The sequence below is a fragment of the Lolium rigidum genome, chromosome 6 (assembly GCF_022539505.1).
Source record: "Lolium rigidum isolate FL_2022 chromosome 6, APGP_CSIRO_Lrig_0.1, whole genome shotgun sequence".
Lineage (NCBI taxonomy): Eukaryota > Viridiplantae > Streptophyta > Magnoliopsida > Poales > Poaceae > Lolium > Lolium rigidum.
This window is the reverse complement of record NC_061513.1, coordinates 340675710-340688025: the sequence shown is the minus strand read 5'-3', so window position 1 is coordinate 340688025 and position 12316 is coordinate 340675710. Positions and strand designations below refer to the sequence as shown.

The following is a 12316-nucleotide window of genomic DNA, read 5'->3' as shown; positions in this document are numbered from 1 at the left end:
CATGTTCATTCAGTTGTTCCTGTTCATTGCATATACTCATTATATCTTATGTTTTCTCTTATGCAGACTGAAGATGATTGAATCCAGCCCGTAATAAGATGTTCAATGTTGGGTTTGTTGACCCAGATAAAGTAGATCATGAAACGGTCAAGAATAAAATCGAAGAAACGGGGGGAAACCTAATAAGGTTTATAGGGGAGCAAAGCTTCTCCGATTCAATACTCTTTCCTGACAACTACAGGTGAAAGTCTTACTGATCTATTGTGCACATTCAATTTTTCTTACTCGATGTTAAGTGTAATTCATGACGTATATATATATATATATATATAAACATGTGCAGTTTCCACTGAATTCTGCTAATCATTCAAATTGATAAGGGAATTGTTGAAGTAAGGTACCCATTGAATAGAGGCCTGGACGGGTTCCGCGACTTGCAGAAGATTCTCCAGACGTAATTTCAATCATTGTCGCGCTATATCTTTCGTGAGATATCAATTAATCATCCACTCATTCAATCATTCTTTTGCCTGGCAGGGTTTGGACAGCTTTCAGGAAGAATATTACGGGTAACTTTGCAGAAAAGCTAACATTTACTATTGTACCGTACGCCCAGCAGTCACAGGGGACAAATCTATGTGGATACTACGTTTGCGAGTCCATTCGCATGTTAACCACTGAGAAGCACAACGATAATAGATTCAACGTAAGCAATAACATTCACAACTTTAATTTATTATCGTCAATATTTTGTTATCAAGATTGATATAATCATATTCTTCTCATTTTCCTATATAGGCCGACTTCATGCGGGAGAACCTCCAACCACAGGAACACATACTAGGAATTACGGAGGAACTGGCGGGATTTCTGATGAGAGAAGTAATAGACGACAACGGCTTGTTTAGTACAAATAGGCGCAACAAATGATCCCCATATATTAGTTCGAATAGACGATGGGTTTTTGTCCCGGTAGTAGTGAGCTCCATGTATATGTGTAAGGGGAATCTACCAATAGACTTTTTCTTCCAATATTTGTTTGCTCGATCTATATATAATAAATGAACGTGTACAACTTGTAGTAGCGTATAAATATATGCAACTTTTATTTTAAAATGAAAAAATGAAACAAACGGGGGGCGGTGGCGGTGGCGGCGGGGGGGGGGGGTGGGGTGTGCTGCACCCCTCAAACCCTAAAGCATCAGCGTTCTGCGCGCGCCATGTAGAGACCCTTTTTTCGCGGGTGGTAATACAACCCGCGACAAAAAGGTGTGTCCCCTGGGCGCCCCGCGCCTGCCACGTGGTGGAGCATATGTCGCGGGTGGTAATCGACCCGCGACAAAAGGGTGGACCTTTTGTCCCGCCTCTGTTGTCGCGGCTCGCCGCCCGCGATAAAAGGGGCTTACGGCCCGCGACATTAGGCATGTTCTCCACTAGTGTCCCCTTGTAAGGTATTGCGAATAATTTAATAAAGTAGAGAGTTGTGTGCATCCTTTGGATGCAGAGACTGTAGTTATGCTCCTTTATTTATAAAAAAAAACGTAGCTATCTACAACAAGTCAAGAACCGTTAATTTGGGTTTAGAAATTTATGCGTAGCTATCTCTAACAGTTCAACACCCCGCTAAACGAGGTAGCTTGCATATCAGTGCATGCCAACGTCGACCCTTTGACAAAGTGTGCAAAGATGCTACAGTTGCCGCCATCGATCCATAAGTATCGACGACAAATTCATCAGTGTCACCTGCATGCATCATATATATGACACCCCTTAATCATTCTACTAAACCAGTTTTCTATTGGTAAATTGCCTCAGATGTGTCGTCTGTTGTTCTCCCACGTACATAGGACGACGTACTTACGTACATGCGAGGTCTCATCATCGAAGTCCTCCCCACCGCAAGCAGATCGATATGCAATAATGCAATGATCTTACTAATTTAATTGCCCATAACCTGTAGCAGTTGCATGGCAATCAGAGAAGACCGATCGTGCGTTCGATGCTTCCATAAAATACTTGCAACTTGATGCATGTATATGGATTAATCGATCATGCGACCTCCTGCCTGTAAAATATCAGCAACTTGAGACGCAGATCGGTCACTGTGCTAATATAGCGCACCATCGATCCCAGGCTCAAGCTTTGCACTGGTTTGTCGATTAGGTACGGCGCATTTTAAGCCGTATGTGACGCCAAGATTCTTCATATTGGCGCCGCATAAACCTGAAAAGTTGAAGCCCGATTCTTCATTGCAATCTGCAGTAGTCGATGGACGACGACGCAGAAGTTGGCAGGAAAGCGTTCCTTGCGAGACAAGAACATATTCGATCTCAAGCATAACCACATTGCAGATGGAGCGTGGCACATCTGTACGGCTAGCTTGATCACAAGTGGCAATGGCCGAACAGACAAGAAGCGTTCCCGATCAACTGCTCACACATACATGCAAAAAAAAAAAAAAGGGTCAATCATGCCGGTGCTGACGCTTTACGGCGCTTTGGCCAATTACGTGTATGCCCTGCCCGGCATGTACCTAATCAACTTGGGTGCCTAGCTAACAAACTACTCCCCCTTACTATTATCAGGCTGCATGATCGATCGATCACGCCAAACACACACACACCACACACACGCACGCACGGACACGCGCACACATTTATAAGCTATGGGAGAAGCTTAATTGCCTACGTGCACTAGCTTGGACCCTCAAACTCGTGGTTCTATCACTTATCACTTGGAAGCTCACAAATGATGGTTGCTACTAGTAAAAAAAAGGCATACAAGATGCCATTTGTGGCTCTCACCTCGTCCACAATGCCTCCCTTCGATTGGAAACCATGGGCTCCTCCTAAGTGTAAGCTCTTCTCTTGGTTGATTCTCCAAAAACGAATTTGGACGGTGGATAGGCTTGCTCGAAGTGGATTGCAAGCTATGCAATCAACAACAAGAGACGACCCTCACCTACTTTTCAAGTGCCCCTTCTCACGTCGGGTTTGGTCCAATTTGAACACCATGCATGCTAGGCCTAAATATTAACCCAACAAATTGGCATGGGCGGCATGACATTCACACCGTGAAGATTTGGTGCACCGAGGTGATTCACAAGAGGCGATACAAGGAAGGTCATGGCTTTGATCGCAATTCTTGTCTCTTGGGAAATTTGGAAGGAGAGAAAAGTTGGGGATTTCCGGAAGAAGTTCATGACCGTCAACATGCTAGTTTCAAAAATAAAAGAAGATGCAGCTTTGTGGTGCCTTGACGGCGCAAAAGTTTCAAGTAATGTAATGCCGCGAGAGTAGTCTTTCAATATTTGGTCTTGAATTTCACGAAGACGGGGCTTGTACAACTTTGAAAACCTTTTTATTCTTCAATAAAAATGGCAAATCTTATGCATTGTTTCACAAAAAAAACATTGTCGAATTGGTCCAATCGATTTGCACAATCCAGCAAATCCAGAACTGAATGACTAATATCTATTTGAATTGAGAGGCCCCTGCACCCAATTTCATTAAATGAAGCAATGAATGCATAGGTTTATTTTTGTTTCCCAGTCTCCCAAAATCACAACACCATCTACTCCAAACAGGAATTATATACTACAAGGAACAAACTTACTGAAACTTCATAACAACACTTTCTACTGTTCGCTTCACTCTTTTTTATTACAGCAAGCACGATACCGTAAGAACAACATCGAACCAGGCATCCATCTCAACATCGATTATTGATTTTTCAGGTCACCCTTACTTTTCATTAGCTTCGAGCTTCGCCCATTGTCCAACCTCTTCATCCATGGCGCCCAACCACCCAAGACGGCAGTAGCGCCGCGGCAACCTAAGTTTGGCAGTCGTTTACCTTCTGCAAACAACCCAATGAGCCATCAGCTGGTGCAAAAAAAAAACTACTTCCTACCGCCCTTAACACTTGTCGTAGAATTAAGCAAAAATGTAGACTAAAATCCGTCTAGATTTATTAAATCTACGACAAATATATTTAGAGCATGTCACACCTATACTGCATGGATGACTGAATGATTGAATTAATCGTGATTTTGACAACTTAAATGTCACACCTACAGAGCCAGCTTAATCGCAAGTGGCGATGCCTATGTGGCTATGTGCTCATCAGCTCAACCATGGGTCGGATATATTCCTTCCTGCGCAAGTACAGTCTGCCGCTCCATAACAGCAAAGTGTACATGTACTCGCTCGTCCGTTTCCACCGCAGCAGAAGGAACAGCCCAGCGTGCTCATGCAGCTGTGCGTACATATATAGTGGGCCAATCATGCCGTGCTGACGCTTCTGCCAGCCGTGCGCCCGTGCATGCCGAACCTAACCTCGTCTAATTAAGCACCATGATCGATCTGAGGTGGACGGGCATGTCTAGTGTCGCCGTGCCAAACCGAAAGGGTTTGGCCTCGCTCATTATGCTTTGTTAGTTAGACGATTTGGAACGGGTCGGAACGAAAAGAGTTTTCTACTTCCTCTGTGTTTGATTGTCTCATCCTGATCGATGAAAAATTCACACTTTGTGCTTCCATGCTAATTATGCTTAACGAGGTTTTCTTTGGCAAGGATGACACCTGGGCAAAGATACCAAGCAAATATTTTATTTTTTCATGCTATCTTCATCCTCCAATCTTCATATTGTCATCGACTTGTACGCTAGGTAAGACTAAAGCTTTGGACATGGAATCGATGGAGAATTTTCCATTCTACTTTAAGTTCCAACGAAATTCATCATGACCCATGTGACAATCGAATTTGAGCCAGCCGATGACGCAAGGCATTCCAAGAGATCTCAGCATGGGGCCAAATAAATATCTTCTCAACCTCACATTCACTTTAAAATACTCCAAGACCGTGGAAATTGTATCGCCTTTGTGATAAACAACACTGTAGGAGGCAGGGTATTGTTCCCTTAGACTAGCATTGCACAACCACTTATCCTCCTAGAAATAAATTTTCAACTCATCCTTATAATAGAAAATGATCCAAAGCGGAAGATACGAAATGAATTCCGAGCAACCATCTCCATTTGGTTCACCCAGTAACCAAATTCTCTCGCTTCTCCCTTGGTGGTAGGAACATACGAAATGACTACATATTAGCAATACAAAACCACACTCCACCTATAGTCAGTCGATACTTCTTGTCATCACTGTCTTTTTGCCAGAAGAATCTTGATCGATCACTAATAATCCAATTTTTCAGAACTTCTTTGGAAAGCTAAAACAAAGAGATTTCTTTTTTTAAGACTCCTTAATTAATGGATAGAGACAAATCTTGTCCATCTGTTATTTTAAAAAAATCGACCTGACACGCATCTTTTGTTTGCTTAGGACAAGAGGACGGATGGACATTCTTGCATACCGTACTTTGCTAGTGCATTGTCTAACAGTATCACTTGATGTAATCAGACCTGCTTGGCTAGCTAGATCATGCAACACTTGACAGACAAACCCTGAGATCCCGGAGCTTCCCTGTCCCTAATGAGCTGTTACCTAGTAGTGGTATTAAGCAAAGCACACTGTCGAGTGACGCGGTGCGTGCAGCTAGTTGGTAAGCTGCGTGTTCATGTGTCATGGCCAACCTGGCGCGCAGAGATGCCGGAACACAAGAATATTGCTGCCTGCCTGCCTGCGTTCCGACGTGTGCTGCCTTGGACGATCCAGGGGATCTCTCGGTTCCCGTGTCCTTCTTGTCTTGCACCTGTCGAGGTGTCGAGCATTGCTCCAGCCTGGCGACTGAGAGCCTGTCTTGACAGGTGCCAATCATCAAAAGTGTACGTTACGTACGAGTACGTCTCTCGAGACTCGACTCATCAGGCAGTTTATGTTGTTGGCCTCTTTCGTAGGTGTGTACTAGCAATGTATTCAAATTTCAAACTTTTGGTGGAACACACGTATGTCCCTCTACTTCATATTACATCGATACGGGGTGTCCGGATTTAGTACACCCTCCGATCCGCTTCATATTACTTGGGGCAATTGAAAGAGAAATCCTCCGCTCACAAGCAAAATAGATCTGGATTGCAGGCAACTAGAAGCAGTTCATCATGGCGTACTAGGCTACTAGCTCTACTCAAAAGCTAGTACTCCCTCCATTTGATAGTACTATTTAAGCTTATTTCGATATTGATGTCCCAAGTGTCATCCTTTATTTGATATGCAAATGCCGATTTTGCAAGGCTGGCGATAGGATCCTCTACTTATAGTAGAATATATTGGGGTTGGGGTTCAGTCCAAAAATTTCCAAACCTAGCCAAAAATAATTGGTTACTTTGGTGGGGGTTCAGAAACAAGTTGCCTTGGTCTACTTTTGCCAAATAATTTGTTGCTCAAATTATAAATGTCCAAAAAGAGGTGGAACTACGAGATATAGAAATTACCAGCTGCATCCTTGTTGTAAAGGACATGTACTACATTAGAGAGGTCGTTGGTTCAGCTCATGCTTGCATAAAAATAATAAAAAATTCTGTTTGAATTACAATTTGTTGGTTTATCAGTTCTTCTAAAGTCGGGACCTAATTTCTTGAAGTACCTACATTTATATCCAAAAAAACAAAACAAAAATCGGGTCTACAATCACTATAGTTCAGTCTATCGTGTTGGACTAAAAAACATAAACGATTTTTTTCTTCATCACACAGATAAATGAAGTACATGCACATACATACAAAACCATAACCCACATGCAAACTTTCATTCCTAAAATATGGTTTGGAGCACATCACTTCTAACATTATCCTCGAGCACTCTAGCCCCAACTTAAGTTGGGTATGCAAATACTGATTTTGCAAGGCTATCGATAGGATCCTGTAATTATAGTAGTTTATATCTTTAAAAAAATATCTATTGGGATTGGGATTCAGTCCAAAAGTTTCCAAACCTAGCAATAAATTGGTTACTTTGGTGGGGTCCGAAAACGGGTTGTTTTGGTCTACTTTGGCCAAATAATTAGGTTGCTCAAATTATAAATGTACAAAAAGAGGTGGAACTATGAAATTTAGGAATTACAAGTTACATCGTAGTTGTAAAGGATATCAAATGCAGGAAAAAAAAGTCAAATTTTGTTTGAATTCCTTTTTTTTGTCCGTTCTTCTGAAGTCGGAACAAGATTTCTTAGAGTACCGAAGTTTATTGATTTTACTGGGTCTAGAAAAACAAAAAAATGATTTGATAAAATAAGAAGAAAAAATCATCTTATAGATAAACTGAGAAGAACATATAGTAGCACTTAATACCCCAAAACCACAACCCACATGCACACTTCCATTCCTAAACATATGGTTTAGCGCATATTCGCTTATAAAATAATCCTCGACCATTCTAGCCCCAACTTGTTGTCAGACAGATGGAAACAAAACCATGCTTGAAAACTTCTATAGAACATGAAAACGTCCAAAAAGAAACATATACCTTTAATCTTTTATTGCAAAATATGACTTATTTCCACCTGTCCACAAATATGATTAAACATGTTACTTTTGATGCTACAATTTATATTTGTATGCAACACATATTCCAACATGTGTGATTTTTTCATATTTTCGAGAATTTTATGATTGAATTTACTTTTCTAGAGCTGGTGAAGAGGTAAAGTCTTCCGCATATAATTTAGGGGGTTGACAAAGCCGATTGTTTTCCAGCAGTTAAGTGAACCGAGACAATAGTTTTAAGAGAGTAAAGTAGACCTATTCCAAGAACTAACCACTCTTTATAGTACGATTTAAAACAAGGGCCAATATATTATCATTTCTCCAATGGAGAGAAAAATCCCGTTACAAAATTGATGTCATCAAGCTCGATTGAGAACTACCTCAATTGACTGCAATGGCAATGGATTTGCCACAAAAAATACTTTTACTTGTCTAATGCTATTTTTGTTTTCGTTTTGAAGAATTGGTCTAATGCTGTGTTGTCGCCTTGTTCCACCTGTCCATGAAGCGGCCCATCCTGGCCAGTGCAACATCCAGCGTGTCCAAGCTCATGTTGGCGAAGCACACCCTGAACCACCCGGGCTCCGAGCAATGGCACGACGACCCCGGCGAGATGTTGAGCTTCACCTCGTGAAGCATCAGGTCCCACAGCCTCAGCTCATCGGCGACGGTTGCCTCGCCGCCCCCGCCGAGAAGCAGCCGCCGCATGTCCATCCACACGAACAGCCCAGCATTTCCCTGCAGGCACGGCACGCCGGCGCGTGCCAGCCCGGCAACCATATGGTCGTGCCGCACCCTGAGGCGCTCTCGGTTGGTGCGGATGTACTCCTCGGCGAACGCGTCGTCGGAGAGCATGGCGGCGAGCGTCTTCTGCGTCTGCGACGACACTAGCGTGAAGCTGGACATGCGGCGCGCGGTGGTGACCACGGCGTCGTTGTACGAGTACACCACGCCGACGCGGAACCCGGGGAGCCCCAGGTCCTTGGAGAGGCTGTACACGATGTGCACGCGCTCGGCAACGTCAGGCCGCGACTCGACGAGCTCGGCCACGCTGACAAGGTCCGGCGCGGCGAAGACGGAGCCGGAGTAGATCTCGTCGGAGATGAGGTGGATGTTCTTGCGCACCACGAAGTCGAGCACGTCCTCCAGCACCGACCTCTCCATGGTCGTGCCGAGCGGGTTGGACGGGTTCGTGAGCAGGACGCCGGCGGCGCGCATCCCCGCCGCCGCGGCCTCCTCGTACGCCGCCTCGAGCGCGGCGACCGTGACCTGGAACCCGTTGGCGCTGTGGCAGTGCACCGGCACGATGTTCACGCCAGTCCTCCAACGCAAGTCCCGATCAAACCTGCACGGCGCCATGCATGTCAGGACAAGCGCACGGCCAATGGAACAGTAGAGAGTAGGTGTGTGCTTGATGGATGCGTGGTTGCTTACCCTGGGTAGTACGGAGTGGGGATCAGCAGCGCGTCTCCGGGGTTGGCGAGGATAAACGTGAGAAGCTCGTTGGCGGCCGTCGCGCCGGCGGTGAGCACGATGCGGTCAGGGTCAAACCTCGCCTTGCCGCCCCTTATCTTCTCCATGAAGCTCGCCATCGCCTGCAAGCAAGACGGTCAGTCCACGGCGTTCGACACAAGCAAGGAAAACAACCGAAAGCAGAGCACACTCTCTTGCGTAAGCGCGTGTATTCTGCAGCGTACCTTTCTGAAGGTTTTGAGGCCGTGGTAGTCCTGGAACAGGGCGTTGTCCCTGAAGCTGGCCACGCCGGAGCCGGCAGCGGCGCCGCCCCACCCGGCCGCCTCAGGGTGCTCCTTCAGGAACCCCTCCAGGAGGTCGAAGGAGACCTGGTTCTCCGCAAGGCCCATCTGGATGACGCCGCTCGGGTTGGAGACGGCGTCGTAGGGGTCGTCGTCGTAGGCTCTCCACCCGGCGAAGTAGGGGGAGTCCTCGCCGTGGGAGCCGGAGGTCGCTACGTGCGACAGGGCAGGCGAAGCAGCGGGCAACAACTTGCCAACCATGATGGCCTCGACCCTTCCGCAAGAAATGGAACAGGACTCTTTCGAGGTTGAAAGACTGCAATGCAGTGCAATGGCAAGGAGAGAGAGCTAAAGGATGTGAAGGTGTTTGCAAGGCAGAGCAGGTATGGTGATCTGATCCTGCTTCCTCTGTCCTTGGGGTATATATAGGCAAATATCAGGAATTCAGGATATATATACCTGTGTGAAACCGCTGAAAATGTCAAAGTTGTGATGGATGGTAGGCTACCCTTAGCTTCAAAACAAAACAAAACAAAAAATCTAAAATAAGAAAGGGAAAAATTCCAATTGTCTTAAGACACTTAGCTAAACGGGGCTATGTATGAGCAGCAATTTTCCATGAGTGGCCTGGAGAATTGCTACAGTAAGTACAAGCAATCTTCCTTCTCATTCTCTCCCGTTCACACACCTGCCTGCCCTATGTGTTATTGCTAATTAAAAATAACTAGTTGTCTAAAATACACTTCAAAACCCAAATGTACCAAAAAATATGTTTCATTCAGGCTTCATTTCTAAATCTAAAATTGCACAAGAACAAAAAAAAAACTGCAATTTTGGCCTTACAAATGTGAAACCACCAAACTGCACATTTTTTACCCGAAATTACACCAAAACAATTAGGTGCCGTTTGCAAGGCAGAGCAGGTATGGTGATCTGATCCTGCTTCCTCTGCCCTTGGGGTATATATAGGAAAATATCAGGATATATATACCTGTGTGAAATCGCTGAAAATGTCAAAGTCTTTTTTTTAGAGCAACCACATATTTCATTAATCGAAAACTAAGTTACATGAAGCAACAAATGTGGAAACTAAAAGAAAAACCGGGATAAAATGATTACCCTTAATTTGCAGATAAAATCCTAAAAGATCGAAAAATACAAAACGATCCCTAGGGTTTCCTGCAACCACCGTAGCCAGCGGCCGCCGTCCAATTCCAACGCCGCCAAGACGAATCAAGAAGAGACGCCGAGCCTCCAACGTTGCAAGATCCAAAAAAAAAAGCACCATCGCCAACAAGGCTTTGTGAGTCGATGGACAGGTCTGCTGCAAGCAGCGAGCCACATGTCACTGTGGCACGTCGACCGGGAGACGTCCCCGTGCTGTCTTGGACCAAGATACGTCACCTGCCATCGACGTAGTCGGAGAAGAACGGCATATCCACCACCTCTGGACCAACATCTTCGCTCCAGAAGAACCACCTCGCCCCGGCCCCAGCGCCGTCCTGGACAACGACAAACGCGAGTGAAAATGTCAAAGTTGTGGTGGATGGTGGAGTGGTTAGCCTTACATTCTTTTTGTTCTTCTCTAAAATAAGAAAGGGGAGGTTACTGTTGTGTTAAGACACTTTGCATCCGGCCGACTTATGCATGAGAAGTACTACGTATTTGACATAAGTGTACAACAGTGGCCTCAAAAATTTGCTACAGCACAATCAGTTGCTCTTTTACCTTCCTACCGCTCTAGAGGTGTAAATAGGTCGGATAGGTTTTTTTTTTTTTGCTTTTACCATGTATATCATATTTTCTCAACGGATCATAAGCAGATCTGATAATAACCGGTCGCGGATTCAAATACGGATATATGAAACCATGTATTTGGAACGAAAATGAAGCGGATTTGGAACGGAAACAAAATTAATCGGATGTGTGTAGGTCGGCAAGCCATACAATAAAAAATAATTGATAATACGAGTTTACCAAAACTCACATACAAAATAATTTAATACGATAGAATGAATAAACATAACATAACCAGGTTCATATGGATGCTATAACACAAACACAAGTGTTAGGATAACACCAACACATGCTTCAATAGTCATGTATCCTAATAAGCCTAGAGTGTATATTTCTTTTACACCCCTATATTGTTCACACGTACCACCTCAATGTCTAGCATCAACTAAGAATAATTAATAAAATCAAAATGCCTTTTACATACTTATGAAGCCAAATAGAACTAAAAAGTATTCTTACTTTGGTATTGATTTCTAGATACAAAAATTGCACAAGAACAAATCTGTGCAATCTTAGAGTGACAGATGTGGAAAGTGAGGCACTCTCTATTTCTAAAACCCAATTGTAAACATAACAATTGTAGAGTGTATATTTCTTTTACAAAACATGCAAAACGCCAAATTGCACATTTTATATCGAAAATGACACAAAAGGTGAAAATAAGTTTAAAAAGTTCAAATACACATTTGCATAATCTACGTATTTAAAAAAAATATGCAACTACCCAATTATGATTCAGTTTTCATGAACAATTGAAATTTATTCACTTTTTTTGTGTTTTTGTTTGAAGTTCATCAAGATCGATCATGCGAAATCAGTAGCATATGTTCAATCTTTCCAAATTCCATTGTGTCATACCTTCGTCTCGCCATCCCGCACAACTCCCGTGTTGCAAGTTTTCTCTATCAGTGCTTGTAGGCTAAGTGGTTTTGAGTTATTTGCAAACATGGTGTTGTCCACAAAAATATGAAGCAAGGTCAACATGCTAGGAATAGGTGAGCCAAACCTTTCCAAGCAAGTACCAAATACTTTCCAAGCAAGTACCAAACATGGAGCTTTCACTTCTTCTCATGCAATGCGGACAACCAAACACGGTATCATGCAATACATAGGCTTAATGCACCTATTAAAAATGCATTTTAAATTTATGCTAAAATGTCAAAATGTTATGAAAAAATCCTGGTGTACATCAGGACATTCTATATTCAATCACAAAAGTTTGTGGAAAAAAGATGAAAACATATCTCGTGAAAAGATTTTTTGGATCACCAAAAAATCTATTTCTTAGACAGCTCATAAAAGATGGCATTTCTTTGCGAAACTT

The 12316-nt window shown here is 43.6% G+C and overlaps 1 protein-coding gene across 1 annotated transcript; it reads right to left on the bottom strand.

Annotated features, from left to right (window-relative positions):
- Positions 1-7909: 7909 nt before the first annotated feature.
- Positions 7910-9456, bottom strand: LOC124664887 (1-aminocyclopropane-1-carboxylate synthase 7-like). The gene is made up of 3 exons (XM_047202308.1): positions 9139-9456; positions 8876-9036; positions 7910-8786 (listed from the first exon to the last, which is right to left on the bottom strand). Exons 1-3 carry the CDS (start codon positions 9454-9456, stop codon positions 7910-7912), a joined length of 1356 nt encoding a protein of 451 aa, XP_047058264.1.
- Between the last annotated feature and the right edge of the window lie 2860 nt (positions 9457-12316).

Bases quoted from the DNA above. Each gene is read 5' to 3' on its own strand.
- LOC124664887 (XM_047202308.1), bottom strand. From the start codon at position 9,456: ATGGTTGGCAAGTTGTTGCCCGCTGCTTCGCCTGCCCTGTCGCACGTA. The intron at 9,037-9,138 runs GTACGCTGCAGA...TCTTGCTTGCAG, and splicing joins GCCTCAAAACCTTCAGAAAG to GCGATGGCGAGCTTCATGGA. The intron at 8,787-8,875 runs GTAAGCAACCAC...GGCGCCGTGCAG, and splicing joins CCCACTCCGTACTACCCAGG to GTTTGATCGGGACTTGCGTT.